Source organism: Chiloscyllium punctatum, chromosome 8 (genome assembly GCF_047496795.1).
Source record: "Chiloscyllium punctatum isolate Juve2018m chromosome 8, sChiPun1.3, whole genome shotgun sequence".
Classification (NCBI taxonomy): domain Eukaryota; kingdom Metazoa; phylum Chordata; class Chondrichthyes; order Orectolobiformes; family Hemiscylliidae; genus Chiloscyllium; species Chiloscyllium punctatum.
In genome coordinates this window covers 88351007-88376077 of record NC_092746.1, presented here as the reverse complement: position 1 = coordinate 88376077, position 25071 = coordinate 88351007, and the positions used below count along the sequence as shown (strand labels likewise).

Sequence of the window (25071 nt, the reverse complement as noted above, 5' to 3'; positions counted from 1 at the left end):
ATTTTTTTGTTTTCCTAACATTTTATTAACCTTTTCGATTGGTACCTATGCTATTTTAAGCTTTAAGGTTAGAGTAGACCTTAGCAACTTGCCAGATATCACCAAACAGCTAGATGCTTCCTGTTGAGTGGAATGTGAAACTACAGAGGGAGAAAAGGTTGGGGGGGACGAAACATGAGCAAGGGACTACCTCTCCTAACTAAACTCCCAGCATTCTGTTCAAAACCGTACAGCATGCAAAGTCACCTTGAACTGCCTGGCTTTACAAATACAAGCAAAATACATTTGATTCTGGAAATCTGAAACACTGTTGGAGAAACTCAGCAGGTCTTGCTGGAGCAGCCATACCAGACTTGTTAAATCTTCCAGGCTCAAAACATTAACTGTATCTCCAGCATTCTCTGTTTGCCTGTATATAAACATTTCTAAGTAGCTTGAATTAGAAAATATTATTGCATACCTCTGGAGCTGGTGTGACCTAAACCCATGCCTCCCGGCACAGAGGTAGGGACACTACCACTGCTCCACAGGAACACTTATGGTTGTAGGTATGCCTGGCATTCTAGTTGATCCCAGTTTCAGATGGAACAATTTTTCAGCTGCTATTTTTAATCTTGTAACTTCAACTGTTCTTCTAGTGAAAACTCCTGCCTAAAGAAGGGAAATTGAGTTGAAACAGATATCAGTTGAATGTTTTTAAAAAAAAAAATTATGAAGTGATTAAGATCCTTTACTTACCAACTCCCAGCAATCATCTCCTCTCTATGGGTCTAACAGCAGTCCCTGTTTATCCAGACTTGAATTGAACAACAAAATGCTCTCTAACTTGGAAAATGAGGTTTAGTCAGCAATTCCTGATCTAATATTACTTAAATTATAATTATTTTAAAAGCATCTGATTCTAAAATTTCTAAATTCACTGGGTAATTCAGCATTTGACTGTTTTACTTTGGTTGTGTTAAGAAATGATAATTGTCCAATATGCATAAATTTAATTTTAGATTTTTAAAAATCTGCATTGAACAAATAAAATTGCAGATTGAAATGTGTGTTCTGCCCTGCTAAATATTACACTTGGCATTAGTAGTCTGCATGTTTTATTTCAGCATTTGCCACAAAATGCTTTACTTGGCTTCATTGCAATCCACAAAACTAACATTTTACATGAAAGCATTAAATATATTTATTTGGATCAGGTGGATTATAAATGCAGGGGAGAAAGAGGAGAAAAATGTGCAGAACTAGCATGGTTTGTTTAAATTCAAATACTAATATAAATACTAGAATGTTAACTTTTTACTCTCTCTCTAAACTAGACTGTGGACATCCATAAAGAAAAAGTGGCTCGTCGGGAAATAGGTATTCTGACCACCAACAAAAACACATCGAGAACTCACAAAATCATAGCACCAGCCAGTGTTGAGAGGCCAGTCAGATACATTCGGAAGCCAATAGACTACACAGTGTTGGACGATGTTGGTCATGGAGTGAAGGTAAAATTTTCAAAACAGAATATTATATGGCATCATGTCAGACTTGTAATCTTTTTAAAATTAAGTCCACCATGTCTTTTGCTCATGAATCTGTGCAAACTGATATGTACAGTGTGTGTTGGATTGAGAAATCTGTTCTATTCAAACCATTTATTAATCAATCTTTGACCATTGAAATGCAAATAGTACAGTTAGCTGTCACTAAACAGTATTGACTGTCCTTCATAATTCGAGCTGAGGCATCCATTTCATGCGAGAGTCACTGAGAGTGTACAAGTGAGTCAACACAAGCTGCTTCATTTTCTGAAGTTAGTTTTAAGATGGTGTTTACCACTAAGTGCTAAAATGTTTCTCTCAAGTCTAGGTTGAATTTCAGTAGACTGATCTTGTTGGATGGCTACATTTTTAATTTACTGTATTCCTGTGGAAAGTAGGTGTATTTCAGCTACGCTGGCAGAGTTTTTCAATTTCATGTACAACAGCTGCAGAATCCACATTAAAGTTACCAAATGTTGAATATTCAATAAATTTCACTTGCAAGCATTAGGTAACTGTCAGTGGTCCATATTTTATTACAATGTTAGGTTTATTAAGTAGTCCATGTTATTCTTGAAATTATTTTGTACCCAGTGTTATACTATATATGTCAGGTAAGTTTTTTTTTTCATTCTTCAGTCTTTTTTTTTCCTGATTTCAGTCTGAGACTTGTCAGACCAAGTTATAAGATTAGTTAGTTGGATGTTCTGTTGTATCTGAATTGTCCAGTATTATACATTTTGCAGGCTCTTTAGGAAAGGAGGAATTGCTTGTTGGACTAAGCCTCTTTGTAGAGAACATAAGTAATCAAATCTTGCAATGATTACAATTCAGTTCAACAACAACAACATATAAATCCAGTGCCCTCTTTTTATACAGAATGATATCCCAAGGCATTTCATAAAGCACAAGACACAAATTGACAGAAGTTAGGACATATTAGGAGAGTTCACTAAAACTTGGTAAGATAGGTTGTAAATGAAGTCAAAACAAGAGCAAAATGCTTGAATGAATTTCAGAGCTTGGGTTGTGGATAACTGAAGTCATGCTGCTGATGTCAAAGGAGTTTTAATTAATGACATTAATGGAAGAAAAGTTACGATAGCCATAGCTATGCTGTGACTTTAAGTGTTGGATGCAGGTAGTAATGTATTGGGTCAAGTGATTGGAAGCTGCGTCCTTGGTCAGTTAAGTGAGCATTTGAATTGTCAAGAATGGAAGTGATGGACACAACTGTGTTGCAGCAGTAGGTGGGATGAAACGAGGTGGAGTTAGTGGGGTGAAACTAGAAGTGGAAGGAAGTAATGATTTATAATTCGGTGAAGTTGAAAACTTAATTTGGAGTCAAAGGTCGCAAAAGAATAGAATTTCAACTAGGCAATGGTTGAGGAAAGAAGCCTAAATTAGAATAGCAAGTTTGATGGAGAGGAAATTAGTGTTACTCGTGTTTAACTGTAGGAAATTAAGGGTCATCTATTCAGAACAGAGAGACCAAGAGTTTGCTTTGAAGGGTTGAAAAATATTTTTGGCTAAAGTAGTCCTCAAGCTAGAGATATGTTTGAAGTAAATTGTATAGTCATAAATTTATACTAGTCTTTCTGTTACGCATGTAATCCAAGATGAAGGACAGGGAAAAATGGTGGCTGTAAGTGCTGTTTTTTTTTAGGTATTTTAAGTGTTGGAGCTAATTTCCGCTATTTCAGGAGCTATAATTAAGGTTTTATATGCTGTTGCATTGTTTGGAACTTTGGTGGGGGAAAAAATCAAAGCAATGGCACTTTTTAAAAAAAGGAGGGTGAGAGGCAAGAACAGAGACCACATGATGAGAGAGAGAAAGAAACCTCCACTGTTTGATACAGCAGTGAATCTGCACAGCTGCTGCCTTCAAGTATTTCTGGACATCAAAGTGCGTTGAAGAAAAATGAACAAAGTGAAAATCACAGCTGATCTTGGAGGAACCTCTGTGGGAGAGCTCACAGCACGCGAGAAGTTAAGTGCATGGTTTGTGTAACCGTGATGCCTTTTTTTTGTAAATATACAATAGTGAGTAGAGTGGGTTCTCTTTGGTTATGATTTATTGAACTGTGTCCCTTTTTAAAAAACTTTTTAAAAACATAAAACATGGGTACTCGGTTAGCCTGAAGCAGTGTAGTTTAGAGCACTAAGACTGTGCTGTTCTCTGGGTATGTACATAAAGGAGCAAAGATGGACTTTTGTAGAGTGATGTGCTCTTCCAGTTGGATGTGGGAGATTAGGGAGAGTTTCCCTGTTACTGATGATTATGTCTGCAGTAAGTGTGTTTGGTTGCAAATCCTAAAAAGTCACATAGATTGGTTGGAGAAGCAGTTAGAAGCAATGAGGAGTTTACAGGAGCTTGGGTGTGTGATGAATGGCAATTATAGGAAGGGAGAAAAAACACAGATACAGTGAGGCAAATGGGTTACCTCCAGGAAAGGTAGGAGAGGGAGGCAGATAGCCACAGGAGATTCCTGCACTATCCCCATCTCAGGTATGCTGTATTTTAAAAAATGTAGGGGGTGATGAACTCCTCAGGGGAATGTAGCATGGGCAGCTAAACTTCTGGTACCAAGACGACCGGTTCTAATACAATAAGGAGTGTGTCAGATTCCAAGTGATCGGGGACTCCCTAGTCAGAGCCACCGTTTCTGTGGCCGATGGTGAGAAATCAGGGAGATACTGAGGAACGAGAAGTCTGAAACTGGTACAGTTGGGAAAAGGAGCAAGTAGAACAGTCAGAGTAGGTAGGAACAAAGTAGAGAACGAGGTAGGAAGGATAAACTAAACTGCATTTATTTCATTGCAAAAGCAGAATAGGGAAGGCAGGTGAACTCTGGGCATGGTTAGGAGCATGGGACTGGGGATATCCTAGCCATTACAGCGTCATGGCTCGGGGCAGGACTGGCAGCTTAACGCTCCAAGACACACACGCTATAGAAAGGACAGCAAGGTGAGGGCGAGAGAAGAGGAGTAGCGTTTTTGATAAGGGATATCATTACGGCTGTTTTTAGGGAGAATGTTCTTGGGAGTGCATTCAGACAAGTTATTTGGGTGGAACTGAAAAATATGAAAGAGATGATCACCTTATTGGCATTATAGAATAGACTCTCTCCATAGTCAGTGGAAAATTGAGAAACAAATTTGTAAAGAGATCACAATTATCTGTAAGAATAACAGGGTGGTAATAAGGGATTTTAACTTTCCAAGCATATACTGGCACTGCCATATTGTTAAGGGTTTAGATGGAGATGAGTTTGTTGGGTATGTGTAAACATTTTCTGATGCAGAATGTGGGTGTACCTGCTAGAGAAGGTGCAAAACCTGACCTCCTCTTGGGAAATAAGGAAGAGCAAGTGACTGAGGTGTCAGTGGGGAAACACTTTGGGGTCAGCAACCCCAAAGTTAGTTTTAAAATTAGTGTTAGAAAATGATAACTAGGAGGTCAAACAGTTCATCAACTTCACCAGCACATTCCACCCTGACCTTAAATTCACTTGGATTATCTCTGACACCTCCTTCCCCTTCCTGGACCCCTCCATCTCCATCAACGATGACAGATTCAACATTGACATTTTACAAACCCACCAACTCCCATAGTACCTGGATTACACCTCCACCCACCCAACCTCCTGCAAAAACACTATCCCATGTTTCTAATCCCTCCACATCTGCTTCCAGGAGGACCAGTTCCACCACAGAATGCACCAGATGGCCTCATTCTTTAATGACCAAAATTTCCCCTCCCGTGCGATTTGAAGTTGCCCTCCAACGCATCTCATCCACGTCCTGCACATCCATGCCCAAACGACCCACCTTCCCCTCCTGGCACACTCCCCTGCCACCGCAGGAATTGCAAAACCTGCATCTACACACTTCCCTCACACCTCCATCCAAGGCTTCAAAGAAGCCTTCCACATCCATTAAAGTTTCACCTGCACTTCCACATGTCGTTTTATTGTATCTGTCGCTCCCGATGCAGTCTCTATATTGGGGAGACTGCACGCCTTCTCGCGAGCACTTCAGGGAACATCTCTGGGACACCCGCACCAATCAACCCACAGCCCTGTGCCCGAATAGCCTCTGTCTCACCTCCCCTCCCCTCCCTGCCATTACCTGTCCCACCTGTCAATCTTCCTTCCCACCTATTCGCTCCATCCTCCTCTCCAACCCATCACTTTCAGCTACTTTCTCCCCAAGCCCACCCCTGAGGCTGCCAGCCTCAGTCCTGATGAAGGGTTCCTGTCCAACAAGTCGATTCTCCTGCTCCTCTGCTGCATCCCTGCTGTGCTTTTTCAGCGCCACAAACTCTCTGCCCACTCTAAAAGTTGAAGTTTTAATTTGGAGAGAGGCCAATTTTGATGGTTATAGGCAAGAACTTCCAAAGCTTGATTGGGTGCAGATGTTTGCAGGTAAAGGGACAGGTCGACTATGTGAAGCTTTAAATGAGCTAACTAGAGTCCAGAGGCGGTCTGCCGGTTAGGGTGAAAGGCAAAGTATACGCAATATTGGATGACTAGAGAAATTGAGATTTTGGTTAAGAAAAGAAGGCATATGTCAGGAATAGATGACAGCGATAGTGACTCTTTAAAGGTATAAAAGCAGTAGGAATATGCTGAAGAATGGCAAACAAGGGGATATGAGAGAACTGGCAAAATGCAGACCAATTAGCTGAATCTCTGTGGGCACGAACCTGGAATCCATCATGAAGGATGAGATTTCTGAATACTTGAAAATGTACAGCAAAATAGGGCAAAGTCAGCATGGTCTCATCAAGGGGAGGTCATGCCTGACAAGTCTGCTAGAATTCTGAGGAAGTAATGACCAGGTTAGACCAAGGACAGCCAATGGATGTTATCTGCCTGGACTTGGCAAGAAGGCCTTTGACAACGTGCCACACAGGAGGTTACTTACTAAGATAAGGGCTCATGGAGTCAGTTCCAAGTTGCTGGCATGGATAAAAGCTTGGCTGTCCAGCAGAAAGATAGTGGGGATAGAAGGTACCTACTCAGGATGACAGCCAGTGACAAGTGGTGTTCCGCAAGGCTCCGTGTTGGTAGTTAGTAAAGGAAATGGCTGTCCAACAGAAAGCAGAGAGTGGGTGTTCCGCAAGGCTGAGTGTTGGGACCACAACTTTTCACTTCCTACATTAACTAGATGAAGGAACTGAGGGCATTTGAGCTAAATTAGCAAACAATTCAAAGATACATAGAGGGGCAGGTAGCATTGAGACGGAGTGGCTGCAGAAGGATTTGGACAGGTGAGAGTGGGGGGGAAAAAGTGACAGATGAAGTACAACATGGGAAAGTGGGAGGTTGTGGACTTTGGGAAGAATAGATGCATAGACTATTTTCTAAATGGGGAGAAAATTCAAAAGTCTGAAGTGCAAAGAGACCAGGGAGTTTTCATCCAGGATTCTCTCAAGGCAAACTTGCAAGTTGAGTCAGTAGTTAGTAAGGGAAATGCAGCAATGGCATTTACTTTGAGAGGACTTGAATACAAAAGCAGGGATATGTTGTTGAGGCTCTATAAGCCTCTGGGCAGGCCACAAATTGGAGTATTGTGTGCAGGTTTGGGCCCCATATCTTAGGAGGGTGTTCTGAGGCGATTCACAAGAATGGTTCTAGGAATGAAAAGCTTAATGTATGAGGAACATTTGAGGACTCTGGGCCTGTATTCAATGGAGTATAGAAGAATGGGGTGTGATGTATTGAAACATACAGAATATCGTATCGCCTGTACACAGTAGATGTTGGGAAGATGTTTCCATTACTGAAAATGTGTTGCTGGAAAAGCGCAGCAGGTCAGGCAGCATCCAAGGAACAGGAGAATCGACATTTCAGGCATAAGCCCTTCAGGAATGCAAAATACTCATTTAGTATCTCCTCCACCTCATGTGGTCCCACACAGACTACCTTACTGATCTTTGAGGAGCCCTATTCTGTCCCTGGAATTCCTGAAGAAGGGCTTGTGCCCGAAATGTCGATTCTCCTGTTCCTTGAATGCTGCCTGACCTGCTGCGCTTTTCCAGCAACACATTTTCAGCTCTGATCTCCAGCATCTGCAGTCCTCACTTTCTCCTCAAAGATGTTTCCATTGGTCGGAGAGAATAGGGCCCAATAGGATAGCCTTAGGAGTAAAGGGAAGACCCTTTAGAATGGAGATTAGGAAACCTTCAGCCAGAGTGTGGTGAATCTATGGAATTCACTGCCACAGAAGATAGAGATATCTCTTGATACTCAAGAACCTACGGGGAGAAACTGGGAGAATGGGCATGAGAAGCTTACCAGCTATGATTGAATGGTGGAGTAAACTCGATGGGCTGAATGGCCTAATTTCAGCTCCTATGTCTTATGGCCTTAAATAGGATTAAGGAGAGTCCGATGGGATTTTATGAATATATTAAGGACAAAAGTGTAACCAGGGACAGAATAGGCTCCTCAAAGATTAGTAAGGCAGTCTGTGTGGGACCACATGAGGTGGAGGAGATACTAAATGAGTATTTTGCATCAGTGTTTACTGTGGAGATGGACATGGAAATAGATGGTGACATCTTGAAAAATGTCCATGTTACAGAGGACGTGCTGCTGGATGTCTTCAAACTCATCAAGATGGATAAATCCCCAGGACCAGATCAGGTGTACTCTACAACTGTGGGAAGCTAGGGAAGTGATTGCTGGGCCCTCTGCTGAGATATTTGTATGATTGATAGTCACAGTTTAGGTGCTGAAAGACTGGAGATTGGCTAACAAGGTGCTACTATTTAAGAATAATGGCAAGGAAAAGCCAGGGAGCTATAGACTGGTGAGTCTGACTTTAGTGGTGGGCAAGTTGGAGGTAATCCTGAGGGACAGAATTTCTGTGTTTTGGAAAGGCAAGGACTGATTAGGGATAGTCAGTAAGGCTTTGTGCATGGGGGATCATATCTCATGAACTTTAATTTTTTTGAAGAAGTAACAAAGAGGATTGGTGGGGGCAGAGTGGTGGGCATGATCTACGTGGACTTCAGAAAAGCATTCGGCAAGGTTCCCCATGGGAGACTGGTTAGCAGAGTTACATGTGGAATACAGGGAGAGCTAGCCATTTGGATGCAGAACTGCCTCTAAGGTAGAAGACAGAGAGGGTGGTGGTGGAGGGTTGTCTTTCAGACTGGAAGCTGATGACTAGGATCGGTGCTGGGTTTATTGTCATCCTGTTTTCCCCCCTCAGTCGAAGCAAAATGCTCAGACATAGTGTAGTTTTACCTCTTTCATCTTTGCTCCCGGCCATGGAGGGAGAGAGAATGATTGTCCATGTGCACAGAGACATGAGTTCTCTGCCTTCTCTCTTGAACAACAATTTCTTCATGCATTACATCGTCATGTTACAGGGAGGAGCATCCAGCTAAGGCAACATGCAAGTTGATTGGGTGACCATTACAATTAGCGAGTGTCAATAGCAAAGATTAAGTCATCTGTTACACAATGAATATCCTTAACCTTAACTGGCTCCACCATAATACTTTTCACCTTGTTAAACTGGCCTTACACACTGTTTTCAAGATGGCAACCTGCTATTGGTGGTGTGTATGATACTACAATTTTTAAGAGGTGTATTTTGTCCTTTTTCTTTAATGAACAATTGAGAGAGAGGTGCTGAGATGTCTGTTCAACCAATAAACAGTTTCTGGCGCTTTGGATTTTTTTGAAGTTGGAACTATAGAAGCAACCTGAATAGGTGGGGTCAAGCGACCACAGAACCATGATTTTTAGTTTTAGCTTTCAGTAATTGCTGCGATGTTGAAGCTGGGTGCGGAAGCTCTTATTTCTCTCCCTGTTACAGTTAAAAGCTGGAGTTCCTTTGCTACTAGAATTGCATGGGACACTATCCATTTTACTGCATTTGCCTTTTCCCAAGGGTGTGTTTATGGTATGTTATTATATTGGAATAGTTAATTAGTGGTAGTTAATATCTATTTTAAGCATTGAGAGTTCTTGTTCAGCTATTTTATAACATTTGTCTGTAATTTGACAATGTGAAAATAGTGTTTTGCTTAAAATTGAGTAGTTTGACCAATCTAATTTGTATCTGAACGCAACAGCCGCTTAGCCTAGACCCGACCATTTTCTTATTTTAAAGTTGTCTTAATATATTTTGAGTGCGTTTGGTTTGGTCCTCAAGTGCCACAGGGATCAGTGCTGGGACAGTTATTTATGATGTGTATTAATGATTTGGATGAGAGAAGTTATTGTACTATGTTTGTTTATGGATGATACAGAAATAGTTGGAAAGACAACTGCTGAGGATGATTGGTTAAACAAATGCACGTGTATTTGGTAGATGGAATATAGTTTGGGGAAAATGTGAGATGTGGACTTTGGCAAGAAGAGGAGAGAAGCTGAATATTAAATGGTCGAACACTGTTTTGGGAGATCTTGTGCCTGAGTCTCAAAAAGTTGGCATTCAGCTTCAATGTTTTATGTTAAGGTGAGTGCAGTATCTAAGTCGGGAAGTCTTGATAAACTGCAAGGCCATAGCTGGAATACTGTATCAAGCTTTGGTACCTGTGCCTAAGTAAATGCATTGGATTCATCTGGAGAAGGTATCCTGGGTTGATCCCAGGTATGAAGGGATTGACTTAAGAGGAGTGGTTGCATGGTTATTGCTGTACCCTTTTTTTTTTGGAGATTAGAAGAAAGCAAGTTGATCTTCATGTATCCTACACCATTCTTGACAGGATAGGTGTGGAGAGAATGTTCTCCTTGTGGTGCACTCTCTGTGAGGGGTTCCCCACTTAAGACAACTGAGGGGCTAAGGGTACTAAATCTATAGAATTGTTTCCTGCGGAGAACTGTCAATGTTGATTCCGTCAGAATATTCAATACTGAGACTTTTTAATATAGTAAAGGAATTGCAGAGTATGGTGGGAAAGCCAGAATGTGTTGAGGATTGAGACCAGATACAATGTTGTTGAATGGCTGAGCAAACTTGATGGGCAGAATGGTTTACATCTGCTCCTGCATCTTACGGTCTCTACAGCCGAAATCAGCGTGTTGGATGAACGGACAGTGTATGGCGGCTGGATGTACTGCGAACATAAGAATCTGCGAAGAAATTTAGGTTGGTGAGTGAACAGACAGCTGACATTGAATACAGTATGGAAAATGTGACCTTGTCCCCTTTTGGTAAGATTAGAAAAGTGATGTTATTGGAATAGTATGAGTCTGTGTGCGCAGTTCGCCAGTACAGCAGTTCTGGGCATCATGCAAGTTATGTGCTTCCAGCAAGTATTTAGGAAGGCACATTGAAAAGTATGCCATCAGCTTTGAATTGTTATTTATTCAAAATTCAAGCATGCTTATTGTTTATTGGTGTGATAAATGTGTTGTCGCAGTTTGCCAACTCCTGTGCTACTTAGTCATCATGGAAATGTTAATCTAATTCGTTTGACTAGGTGGAGCAGCATTGATAAGAATAGCTAGCTGCTGCTTATTGAGAATAAAAATTAATTGATTAACCCAGGCAGACAAAACAACTCTTAATCTATAGATTATTCAAGTCAGTTTTTAAATCCTATTTCCTCAAAGCATACCCTCCAATCTTTTCCATTTTAAACTGTGGTCTTTTATAATGAAAGGTACTGTAATTATAATTGTTGCAAATTATATCTTTGCAAGTTTTAAGTCTGACTGGGAGAGAAAAGTGTTGGGTAAATTGCCTTGAATTTTGCAGCGAGCTTTCTTTCACATTTTGTGAATGTGGCCTATCTGATTAGTGTCCACAGTCACGTCGTATTTTGTCCAGGAAGTACAATGTCCTTGCATAGAAAGTTTAGGTAACAACAAAGTCACCATGGTCCCAGAAGACCTTAGAGTTGCTCTGTCATTATAGATGACTGATGTTGAGTTTAATCTGAAGGTCACCAAATCTCAGGAGAGGCCAAGGTTGTGAAGACAGGAGCTTTATGGTAACCTCAGCTGGTGCAGGGATTGAACTTGCACTGTTGGCATCATTAACCAGATCTCCACTCAACTGAGCTAATTGACCACTTTTTCTCAGGGAGACTTGAATCCTGAAGGTTGTACAGCTCACACACCAGATCTTTGGTGATCGTGTCAGCCCACGTGATGATCCTTGCAGTCAAAATCTGCCTTAGTCAAAGCATCACGACTTGAGGCACGCATTTGGTAGGTTCTGAAGGCACTTCTGGTTTGGCCACAATGTACTTGTGTGTTTTCAGATGCATGTGACGAGGTCAGATAGTCAACAAGACTGGGAGTCATCCTTCAGATGTTGAGTTCTGTGTACTACTGATTAGCCATGTTGATGATATTAGGACAAGTGATCAGAGTCCTGAATTATTTGAATGTTTTTAATTTTTAATTTCTCTTTTTGGGTGAACCCATTAGCTGGCTGCTTTTAAAATTAGGCCTTTTACTTTTAGGAAAGGTGGACTGTTTTTTTTTTTCCCCCCCAAGTGTTATGCAACTTGGAACTGTCCTTCAGGGGTTTGTGATAGCATTATCATTGAATATTTCCAAGGTGGAGTTAGATTCTTAAGTGAGGGAATCCACGGTAGTGTATGGGCAGTGAATGCCTGCCTCGTTCTCAATTACCATCGCGTACAAATTTAAAAATATTAAGATCTGCGTTTTATTTTGATGAGCAGAAAAACCGCCAGGACAAGACATTTTCTCCAGGCAGATGAAGCTTAATTTCACTGCTCAACCAACTCCAGTCGCAATTTAAATCCAGAAATAAACTGAACTTACAATGGTCACATTTTATATTTGCTATTGCTAATAGAAATGATCAGCGTCAAACACCAAAATAAATTCTGTCCAAGATATCAACGTGGTTTTGCTTGATTATGCTTAAGGTTTGTTGTGAAGTGGGTGTATTGGGAGATGCTCACTCTCTTTTTGTATAGCTTGCAAGTGCATTGAAATATTATAAGTATGTAGTTTTCAGTGAGTGATAAATCTGAATGCAGTGGAACATGCAAGCGGCTTTTATGTAAGATTTTTCAGTCACTGCTCAAATTTTGTTCCCCTCTCCCAATCCCTGATTATAATTCCTTTGAATAAAATGGTTTGTTTTGCTGTCATGGTTACCATCATTGTTATTCATTTACTCCCGATTTGTCAGTTAATACTGACCAAATTGAAGGTGATCTATTTTGGGTTATATGGCTTCAAAACAAATCTCTTGAGCAGGGATAAGAGTTGAAGTGAAAGGGTGATTTTTATATGGGTTAATTCTGACTAATTAAACCATACCACGTGTAGCCGTGCATATTGTTGTAGTTTCAATTTCAGGCAGGCCCACACAACCCAATTTGACTTCTGTGCTGTAATTCCTAACTGAACCAGAGTTGCTCAGAATCTGGAGGAAAAAGCGAGTCTATTTGGAGCCATACATAGTACGTCGGTAGTTGGTTGACTTGGTTGGCTGGACAGCTAACTTGCACTGAATAATGCCAAAGTGTGGGCTCACTACTGACGAAGGACTGTCCTTCTTGACCTCTCTCCTCACCTGGCCCTCAGGTTAAATCCTCACAGTCACCTCTCTAATTAGAGAGCAGCTTTGGTCTGGTAAAACTTTGGCGACTTTATCTTGGCAGAAGATGTAGGTGTTGATTAATCACCGCAACCCCAGAAAATGACTGCAGCTGTTCCTCAGTAGATTTCTTTTTCATCTATCTGTTCAGAGATGTTAATGCACCCCTCTGGAGCAGGTGCGACTTGACCTGGGGCTCTTGGTTCAGGGGTAGGGAGTGCTTTGAGGCTTTCAAATGTTTCCAAACTGACGTTTACTATCTAGTAGGACTGGGCACCAAATGTGCAGGAATACCGCCAAGTGTAAATTCCATCCAAACTGCATACTATTCTTTCTTGTTACTAAATTTCCATCTCTTGGCTCTGGGTCAAAATCACAGCTCCCTTCCAAAGATCACTGTGGGTATCCTTGTACCTCAAGAACAGCAGCAATTCAAGAAAGTAGTTCTCTCCTCTGCAGGGTAATTAAGAATGGGCAATAAATGCTGGCCTAGCCAACAATGCTCCACCTTCAATGAATGAATAACACACAGATTTGCCTGTCGCCATTTAGTTTTATTTCTCTGCGTAAAAGAGCACGTATACTGCATAAATGTGATGTAATTTTCAGTGCATATTTTGAGTGAATTATCGAAGTATTCACTGAAACTAGTTTAGTGGGTTCAACCCAAGCTTGAACAATTGAGATTAATTGGACTTGTGTGGTCCCAACCCTAAACTCATTTCCTGATGTGAATTTTGACATCTTGCATTGCGCGTTCAGAAAGGAAATGCCAAGATTAAATCTGACTCTGCTTCTGATTTGTTTCTGGTTGCTTTTGGGAGCAATCTAATTGCAGTGATATGCAAACTAATGGCACAAACTCAGGTCAGGAATCTGTTGGCAGAAATGTGCACCCATCCTTTTGAGAGAAAATTAAGAAAGCTGCTTTTAGAAAATGCTTGCATCTTTCTGTCAATTGTAGTGAGATTCTGAATCAAGTTGAAACTTTTGTATATTGACTTTCTACAGAATAGTAGACCTCATTCATTCCTTTGTAAAGGAGATTTCCCATGGATTAAGGAAATTGGCAGATAATTGGAGATTTGTCTGGAACAAGGAGCTCTTCAGAGAAGTCTTATGTGAATCATGTTTTTAAAATCTGAATTGTTCTCAACTGAAAGGGTACTTGAGAGGATATATTAAAATGCTACAAGAAAGCAGTAGCAATAGCTAAATGAATGATTGTCAGGGAAGTGGCAGGGTAAGTTAGAATGCCAGGAAAAGCAAATATCCTTAGATTCTGTTGGTTTCAAATGCTCTTTAGCTGATGAGTTTAAGAAAAATATGAAATTTTCCAAAATCATTTTTGAGATTCATTTCTCTTTTATTAATATACCTTTTTTGTATTTCCATTGGTCAATGTTCTTTACTGTACATGAAAGCTGTAAAATTGGCAATATTAATTATACAACACCCTTTTAATTTTATTTATTAATGGTACGAGTTAAGGTTCTAGTTCGTGTGGACTTCACCCACATTTCTGATGCAACTGCCTGACAAAGTCTCAAATTTGGAAAGTTGCATTGATTGAACAAAATTGTCAATTGGAGTTTGTTGAAAGTGTGCACAGTACTCAAGTGCAGCCTCTGTTGCTCTTTGGAATTAGGCGTTAACATGGGCAGATTTAGTTACACTGCATTTTGAGTCCCAGGTTATCTTGAATGTAGCAGGTGTCTGGTTATTTGTAGTTGTCAAATTTTTGTCGGATGAATGTGACTAAGATCCTGTAAGAATTGGTAAAGAGCAAGAAGCATCTTGGGATGTTGGACTGTATTTCTAGTGGTTGGTCTGTTATGGAATAGTTAACATTATTTTGTCAGAATTTAAAATCTATATCCTTTTGATTTCAGACAGCTGCTTTCAGCTGTCTATATATTAGCTTCATTTTTAAATCCAGTTTTTCCGTCAGTGGTTGAAGCCCTGCTCCATTGTTTTGTCATAGATTTGATTTAATGATTTTCTGACTCAGACCAACCAACAGATCCTTTATAGGTATCTTTACAAATTCTTGTGATGTTTTTCAGGTCTGCATTATTTTCTGTAGAAGCAGGAGGACTGAACTCTGGGTTTGCATAGGTCAGTGATTCACTTTTGGATTTGACTGGTGAATCATAGTGCATGTGGAAACCTGTCTGTGCGCAATTCTTTATTTGCTGGATGATCATGTATCTTTTATATATTTCTTTTTGGAGCATTCACAATATTTATAATGTTTTATAATGGCTATACATTGAGATGAAACAACAATGGGTTTTGAAGCAAAACAAAAATCACTGCAAGAAATCCAAAACACCAAATAGTACCATAGCCGCTCAGCAGGGCAATCAGCCTCTGAAGAGAACAGAAACATTAATATTTCAGGCAGAGTTTATAGCAGACTGGAAATATTAACTTTCCACATTTCTAATTTATCTGCTGAATCATTTCGAAGAACTTTATCATGCAGTTAGCACTATATAAGAAGCAATGTTTTTTTAAATAGATTGGTTTATATTTAGAGGATGATTAAATTGTCCACCGAATTTATCAGTAGTTTAGTAGCTGTCCAATTAAATATTTGCTTCAGTAAATATCAAATCACTTTATAGACCTCTCAGTAAGAGCTTGCAACTTCGTAACTGCTAGTTGAAGTGCTTGCCTCAGTCTTGCATTGAATGTTTCTATCTCTGCCTGTTTGGACAAGCATACTATCACCATTGCAAAATAAATGGAATGGATTGCATCTTGGTGCTCTAAAGTTCAAAATATTTTAATTGGAACTCATCTTTTAAATGATAAATGATTTAATTTGGCTTTTTTGAAAATCTGAAGGGTACTTTTGACATGAGCTTTGGTTCAAATCTGTTTTGCATGATGGGTTGCCTGATTGGCTTGAATTAAAAATGGTTCAGTCTAGTCCTAGATATTTTCTCAACATGTTCAAAGCTGTTTCAGACACCTCTGGCGCAAATGGGATTTGAACCTGGGACTCTTGGCTCAGAGGTAGGAATGCTACTATTGTACCACATGAATTGTTAGTTTAGTCCGATTAAAAGGCAAGTGCAGCTTTTCGCTCTGATCATGCTTTAACTGATGAATATTTTCTTGAAGGATTTTAGTAAATTGGAGAGTGTTTAGAAAAGATTTACAAGGATGTTACCAGGACTGGAGGGTTTGAGTTTTAAGGAGAGGCTAGATAGGCTGCGACTACTTTCACTGGGGTGTGGGGAGTTGAGGAGTGGCCTTAGAGATTTATAAAATCACGATGGACATATATCAGGTGAATAGTAGGTGATTATAAGGTGTTTTCCCTCGAATCAGGGAGTTCAAAACTAGGTAGCATATTAAGGTACAAAGAGATTTTGAAAGGCACCTGAGGGGCGATGTTTTCACAGCTGATTGGTGTGTGGAATGAACTGCTAGAGGAAATGGTAGATGAAAGTACAGGTATAACACTTCATCAAATGTCTTTTAAATATGTGAATAGGGAAGGTTTAGAGGGATTTGGGCCAAACACAGGCAAGTAAAACTAGTTTAGTTTGTGAACTGGGTCAGCATGGATTAGTTAGACTGAAAGGTCTGTTTCCATGTATATGACTCTGACTCTTTGTAATCAGTTGAGTTGATGAGGGAGAGCCAGTGGATGTGGTTTACTAAGGCTTTTGGAAGCCTTGTGATGAGATCCCAAATAAGAGATTAACATAAAAAATTAAAGTGCATGGGATTGAGGGTTGAGTACTGAATAGATAGAGAATTGGTTGGCAGATGGGAAACAATAGGAATAAATAGAGCTTTTTCCGAGTGACTGATACTAGTGGGGTGCTGCAGTCACCTGTACTTGACTCCAGTTATTCACAATATATACTAATGATTTATTTGGGGAAACAATGCGGTATCTCCAAAACTGCAGGTGAGACCAAGCTGGGTGGGAGGGAGAAGTGTGAGGAGGATGCAGAGATGATTCAGTGTGACTTCAAGTTGAGTGGAATATTGCTTGGCAGATGAAGTACAATCTTACCAATGTAAGATTATTCATTTTGTCAAAATCAGAAAGCAGGTTATTGCAATAGCAATTGATTAGGCAAGGGTGAGATGCAATAAGGCCTGGGTGATTTTTCTACACCAGTTGCTGAAAGCAAGTATGCAGGACAGCAGGTGGTGAAGACTGTTATGATAGTATTTATGGAGGATTTGAATACAGGAGCAGGGATATCTTGCTGCAGTTGTACAGGGCCTTGGTGAACATCTCACCTGTAGTAGTGTGTGCAAATTTTACTCACCCCTATTTGAGTAGAAATGTCTTCGCCCAGAATGGTGAAATTTTCTGCCACAAAGTGATGAAAGCCAAAACATTAATCTCTTCAAACAGTTTGTGGTTCTTGGGGTTGAAGGGGTCAAATAGTATGGGGCGAAGGTGGGGACAGGGTACGGAGTTGAATGATCCTATTGAACGGTGAAGCAGGCTTGAAGGGCTGAGTGACTTGCTCCTACTCAGATTTTCCATATTTCTGTTTTGAGCAGCGATCTTAATGGATCTTCGAAATGTTCTTTCAGCAGTGTACAGGTAATTTTTGTTGGTACTGGATTAGTGGTGCTGGAAGAACACAGCAGTTCAGGCAGCATCCAACGAGCAGCGAAATCGACGTTTCGAGCAAAAGCCCTTCATCAGGAATAAAGGCAGTGAGCCTGAAGCGTGGAGAGATAAGCTAGAGGAGGGTGGGGAGAGAGTAGCATAGAGTACAATGGGTGAGTGGGAGAGGGAATGACGGTGATAGGTCAGGGAGGAGAGGGTGGAGTGGATAGGTGGAAAAGAAGATAGGCAGGTCGGACAAGTCCAGACAAGTCGAGGAGACAGTGCTGAGCTGGAAGTTTGAAACTAGGATGAGGTGGGGGAAGGGGAAATGAGGAAGCTGTTGAAGTCCACCTTGATGCCCTGGGGTTGAAGTGTTCCGAGGCGGAAGATGAGGCGTTCTTCCTCCAGGCGTCTGGTGGTGAGGGAGCGGCGGTGAAGGAGGCCCAGGACCTCCATGTCCTCGGCAGAGTGGGAGGGGGAGTTGAAATGTTGGGCCACGGGGCGATTTGGTTGATTGCGGGTGTCTCGGAGATGTTCCCTAAAGCGCTCTGCTAGGAGGCGCCCAGTCTCCCCAATGCATCGGGAGCAACGGATACAATAAATGATATTAGTGGATGTGCAGGTAAAACTTTGGATGTGGAAGGCTCCTTTAGGGCCTTGGATAGAGGTGAGGGAGGAGGTGTGGGCACAGGTTTTACAGTTCCTGCGGTGGCAGGGGAAGGTGCCAGGCAGGAGCATGCTGAGACAATGGGTCGGCCAGGGTGGTCAGGCTTGTGGATCTTGGGAAGGAGGTAGAACCGGGCAGTGCGGGGCTCCCGGACTATGAGGTTGGAAGCTGTGGGTGGGAGATCTCCAGAGGTGGAGGTTCTGTATGGTCTGGGAGATGATGGTTTGGTGATGGGGGGGTGGGGTCATGGTCGAGGGGGCAGTAGGAAGAGGTGTCCTCGAGTTGGCGTTTGGCTTCAGCAGTGTAGAGGTCACCCTCTACACCTCCATCCGCCATGACCAGGGCCTCCCAAGCCCTCCGTTTTTTCCTCTCCAGACGTCCCCAACAGTACCCTTACACTGACACACTCATTCGTTTGGCCGAACTGGTCCTCACCCGTAACAATTTCACCTTTGAATCCTCCCACTTCCTCTAGACCAAAGGCGTAGCCATGGGCACACGTATAGGCCCCAGCTATGCCTGTCTCTTTGTTGGCTATGTAGAACAGTTGATCTTCCGTAATTACACCGGCACCACTCCCCACCTCTTCCTCCGCTACATTGATGACAGCATTGGCGCCACCTCGTGCGCCCACGAGGAGGTTGAGCAATTCATCAACTTCACCAACACATTCCACCCTGACCTTTAAATTTACCTGGACCATCTCTGATACCTCGCTCCCCTTCCTGGACCTCTCCGTCTCCATTCGTGACGACCGACTTGACACGACATTTTTTACAAACCCACCGACTCCCACAGCTACCTGGATTACACCTCTTCCCACCCTATCTCTTCCAAAAATGCCATCCCGTATTCCCAATTTCTCCGCCTCCGCCGTATCTGCTCCCAGGAGGACCAGTTCCACCATAGAACACACCAGATGGCCTCCTCCTTTAGAGACCGCAATTTCCCTTCCCACGTGGTTAAAGATGCCCTCCAACGCATCTCGTCCACATCCCGCACCTCTGCCCTCAAACCCCACCCCTCCAACCATAACAAGGACAGAATGCCCCTGGTGCTCACCTTCCACCCTACAAACCTTCGCATCAACCAAATCATCCGCCGACATTTCCGCCACCTCCAAAAAAACCCCACAACCAGGGATATATTTCCCTCCCCACCCCTTTCCGCCTTCTGCAAAGGCCGTTCCCTCCGCGACTACCGGTCAGGTCCACGCCCCCCTACAACCCACCCTCCTATCCTGGCACCTTCTGCCACCGCAGGAACTGTAAAACCTGTGCCCACACCTCCTCCCTCACCTCTATCCAAGACCCTAAAGGAGCCTTCCACATCCAAAGTTTTACCTGCACATCCACCAATATCATTTATTGTATCCGTTGCTCCCGATATGGTCTCCTCTACATTGGGGAGACTGGGCGCCTCCTAGCAGAGCGCTTTAGGGAACATCTCCGAGACACCCGCACCAATCAACCAAACCGCCCCGTGGCCCAACATTTCAACTCCCCCTCCCACTCTGCCGAGGACATGGAGGTCCTGGGCCTCCTTCACCGCCACTCCCTCACCACCAGACGCCTGGAGGAAGAACGCCTCATCTTCCGCCTCGGAACACTTCAACCCCAGGGCATCAAGGTGGACTTCAACAGCTTCCTCATTTCCCCTTCCCCCACCTCCTCCTAGTTTCAAACTTCCAGCTCAGCACTGTCTCCTTGACTTGTCCGACCTGCCTATCTTCTTTTCCACCTATCCACTCCACCCTCTCCTCCTTGACCTATCACCTTCATCTCCTCCCCCACTCACCCATTGTACTCTGTGCTACTCTCTCCCCACCCCCACCCTCCTCTAGCTTATCTCTCCATGCTTCAGGTTCACTGCCTTTATTCCTGATGAAGGGCTTTTGCCCAAAACTTCGATTTTCGCTGCTCGTTGGATGCTGCCTGAACTGCTGTGCTCTTCCAGCACCACTAATCCAGTATTTGCTTTCCAGCATCTGCAGTCATTGTTTTTACCTAATTTTTGTTGGTGTCATACTTGCTTTTCATGATTGTGCTGTGACTTAACAAGACTAATTTATGTGCAGCGTGTACATGAGATTTTGATTGCTGAATGGCTATCCGTCTTTAGAGGGAAAACTAGTCATGAATGATTCACTGACCTGGCTGGGTAGAACAAGACTGAAGCGTAGATAGCAGATCCAGGGAATAATTCCCTTTAGGCTTCTGTGTTGAACAGTACCTGAAAAGTTTGTTCTGCAGTCATGTTGAATTTGATGTACTCTGAGTCTTTGACACTGAGATTATGTAGCAATGTTTTTTTTCTGCTTATTACAGGAGCCAGAATTGGAAACTTTCATATGTACAGAACTATGGCTGTACAGGACATTGGTTCGGCCACTGTTGGAATATTGCATGCAATTCTGGTCTCCTTCCTATCGGAAAGATATTGTTAAACTTGAAAGGGTTCAGAAAAGATTTGCAAGGATGTTGCCAGGGTTGGAGGATCTGAGCTACAGGGAGAAGTTGAATCGGCTGGGGTATTCTTCCCTGGAGCGTCGGAGGCTGAGGGGTGACCTTATAGAGGTTTATAAAATCATGAGGGGTACTGATAGGATAAATAGACAGTGTCTTTTCCCTGGGGTGGGGGAGTCTAGAACTGGAGGGCATAGTCAAAGAGATGTACAACATGGAAACAGACCCTTCGGTCCAATCCGTCCATGCCGACCAGATATCCCAACCCAATCCAGTCCCACCTGCCAGCACCCGGCCCAGATCCCTCCAAACCCTTCCTATTCATACACCCATCCAAATGCCTGTTAAATATTGCAATTGTACCAGCCTCCACCACATCCTCTGGCAGCTCATTCCATACATGTACCACCCTCTGCATGAAAAAGTTGCCCCTTCGGTCTCTTTTATATCTTTCCCCTCAGGTTTTTTGTATATCTTTTCCCCTCTCACCCTAAACCTGTGCCCTCTAGTTCTGGACTCCCTGACCCCAGGGAAAAGACTTTGTCAATTTTTCCTATCCATGCCCCTCATAATTTTATAAACCTCCTAAAGTCACCCCTCAGCCTCCAACACTCCAGAGAAAACAGCCTCAGCCTGTTCAGCTTCTCCCTGTAGCTCAGATCCTCCAACCCTGGCAAATTCCTTGTAAATCTTTTCTGAACCCTTTCAAGTTTCACAACATCTTTCTGATAGGAAGGAGACCAGAATTGCGCACAATATTCCAACAGTGACCTAACCAATATCCTGTACAGCTGCAACATGACCTCCCAACTCCCGCACTCAATACTCTGACCAATAAAGGAAAGCATACCAAACGCCGCCTTCACTATCCTATCTACCTGCGACTCCATTTTGAAGGAGCTATGAACCTGCACTCCAAGGTCTCTTTGTTCAGCAACACTCCCTAGGACCTTACCATTAAGTGTATAAGTCCTGCTAAGATTTGCTTTCCCAAAATGCAGCACCTCTCATTTATCCGAATTAAACTCCATCTGCCACTTCTCAGCTCATTGGCCCATCTGGTCCAGATCCTGTTGTAATCTGAGGTAACCCTCTTCGCTGTCCACTACACATCGAATTTTCATGTCTTCTGCAAACTTACTAACTGTACCTCTTATGCTTGCATCCAAATCATTTATGTAAATGACAAAAAGTAGAGGGCCCAGTACCAATCCTTGTGGCACTCCACTGGTCACAAGCCTCCAGTCTGAAAAGAACCCCCCCACCACCACCCCCCTCTCTCCTACCTTTTTTGAGCCAGTTCTCTATCCAAATGGCTAGTTCTCCTTGTATTCCATGACATCTAACCTTGCTAATCAGTCTCCCGTGGGGAACCTTGTCGAACGCCTTATAGATAACATCTGCTCTGCCCTCATCAATCTTCTGTTACTTCAAAAAATTAATCAAGTTTGTGAGACATGATTTCCCACGCACAAAGCCATGTTGACTATCCCGAATCAGTCCTTGCCTTTCCAGATACATGTACATCGTCCTGTCCCTCAGGATTCCCTCCAACTACTTGCCCACTACTGAGGTCAGGCTCACTGGTCTATCGTTCCCTGGCTTGTCTTTACCACCCTTCTTAAACAGTGGCAGCACATTTGCCAACCTCCAGTCTTCCGGCACCTCACCTGTGACTATCGATGATACAAATATCTCAGCAAGAGACCCAGCAATCACTTGTCTAGCTTCCCACAGAGTTCTCATATACACCTGATCAGGTCCTGGGGATTTATCCACCTTTTAACCGTTTCAAGACATCTAGCACTTCCTCCTCTTGTAACCTGGGCATTTTGTAAGATGTCACCATCTATTTCCCTACAGTCGAGATCTTCCATATCCTTTTCATCAGTAAATACTGATGCAAAATATTCATTTAGTATCACCCCCATTTTCTGTGACTCCACACAAAGGCTGCCTTGCTGATCTTTGAGGGGCCCTGTTCTCTCCCTAGTTACCCTTTTTGTCCTTGATATATTTGTAAAAACCCTTTGGATTTGCCTTAATTCTATTTGCCAAAGCTATTTCATGTTTTGTCCTCCTGATTTCCCTCTTAAGTATACTCCTACTTCCTTTATATTCTTCTAAGGATTCACTCGATCTATCCTGTCTATACCTAACATATGTTTCCTTCTTTTTCTGAACCAAACCCTCAATTTCTTTCGTCATCCAGCATTCCCTATACCTACCAGCCTTTCCTTTCACCCTAACAAGAACGTACTGTCTCTGGACTCTCGTTATCTCATTTCTGAAGGCTTCCCATTTTCCAGCTGTCCCTTTACCTGCAAACATCTGCCTCCAATCAGCTTTCAAAAGTTCTTGTCTAATACATTTAAGAGGCATTTGGATGGGTATATGAATAGGAAGGGTTTGGAGGGATATGGGCTGGGTGCTGGCAGGTGGGACTAGATTGGGTTGGGATATCTGGTCGGCATGGGCAGGTTGGACCGAAGGGTCTGTTTCCATGCTGTACGTCCCCATGACTCTATCTGGTGCCAGCAGATAAGACTTGAACCTCCTTGCTCAAAGGTACACTTGACGCTCACAACAACCCCTCCTTTTAAGCATTCTACAAACACTGATTTAATTTTAATCAGCTGTGCTCATACTTGTTACCTTGGTTGATTTTTAGCTTTCTTAACCTTTAGTTAGGTAACCACTGAGGCATGGTGACCCTCAGGTTAAACCACCACCAGTTGCTCAGAGCAACCTACAGTCTCGTCGGACTTTGAAGACATAGCCTTGGCTATCAAGCTCCATTGAGTTCAGCCCCAATATCTTAATGACATGACAGTGGTTGTAGAAATGGAGAGAACCAAACAAATTCTGCACTTCAGAATCCACTATTTTGGGTGCATAAAGCACAATTTCTTGCCACGAGCTGCAGGTGTTCAATTGTGAAACCCATAATAGGAACACAAGTTGCTGAGTAGATATCATTCTCCATTTGAGGGGCAGCTGCTGATGTTCCATACTTTTTTTTTGTTTTACTTTTGTAAAACTACAACAATGTTATGTTGCTCAAGATTGGCAATTGATTTATCGATTTGCATTAAATCAATTTGATTGTGTCAAGTTGTGTAACAATGAGGTAGGAATGGCAACCTCTCTGGAGAAACTGTTGATGGTTGCAGTGTGTTACGAGTTTTCAGAAGAAATAATAGCACTTCTGAGAAAATGTCATACTGGACTTAGTGTAAACTATATTTCTTTTTGCACAGATGCTGCCACATCTGCTGAGTTGCTCCAGCATTCTGGTTTTTCAGACTTCCAGCATCTGTATTTTGCTGTAATCATAGAGTAAGGGATGTTTGTCTTGTGTAAATTGAAGAGGAAATTAATTATATTTCTAGCACCTCAACAGCTTGACTTCTTGTTAATGAGCAAACATGGCACCACAATTTAGTGGAGCAGTAACTGACTAAGTATTAACATTTGACTGAGATTCTGTATTGAATTTGTTGTAATTTTTCGATGTGGTTAATTACTTTATTTTTCTTCCCTTTGGCGACCTTAAGTGGCTTAAAGCCAAGGTAAGATGAACAATTTCCTTTTGTAGTGCACCTGTGGTAGAAATAGTCATTGAAATTTCACCAATCCACTTATCATTTTTCTATTTTTGATGCAACAGTAATCAAAGAAAAATAGTTTATTTAAGTATATTCTAATGATATATGATTACTCAGAGATTGCCAGCAATGTCATTGATACACCAAGTGGAATTTCATGAGGTTTGGTAGTTGTGTAGCAAACCTTCTTAGGGTTTCCCAGATTTCTTTGGAGTATATTGCAGCAAATCTTACCAAGATGGTACAAAATTTTCATGTGGAATGTTATTTAAGCTTATGTATGAAATGCTTTAGACAAGTTTTTACAAAAAAGTTTAAACACATTTAACTTTTTAATTGTATTTTAAAATTCTGTAGTTTTATATTTATTGCAGTTTCTGACAATATCTGGGAAATCCTAAATTTACCTTTAATTTCTTACTGGCATATGGTTCATTTTGAAACTTGTCATACGCAGTACACACTCAACTGGCAAATAACCTTTTTTTCAGCTTTGGTAATATCCAATCTTGAGATGTAGTACAGCTAAGCTGTATCATATCTTCATCTGATAATCTCCTCTTCTTTCTGACCCCCCCCCCCCTTTTTTTTTAAAGAGGCCATAATTGTGCTCTTTCCTCCAGTTTGGCTGAGGTCACTGGGGCTAATTTTGAAT

General features: G+C 42.1%; 1 protein-coding gene across 6 annotated transcripts in view; it reads left to right on the top strand.

Annotated features, from left to right (window-relative positions):
• Positions 1–25071, top strand: part of abi1a (abl-interactor 1a) — a 132441-nt gene that overhangs the window by 74084 nt on the left and 33286 nt on the right. For all 6 annotated transcript variants that reach the window (XM_072575999.1, XM_072575997.1, XM_072575995.1 and 3 more), the window contains exon 3: positions 1317–1493. In XM_072575999.1, the coding sequence (XP_072432100.1) occupies positions 1317–1493 (177 nt within the window). The remainder of the gene's footprint in view (positions 1–1316; positions 1494–25071) is intronic.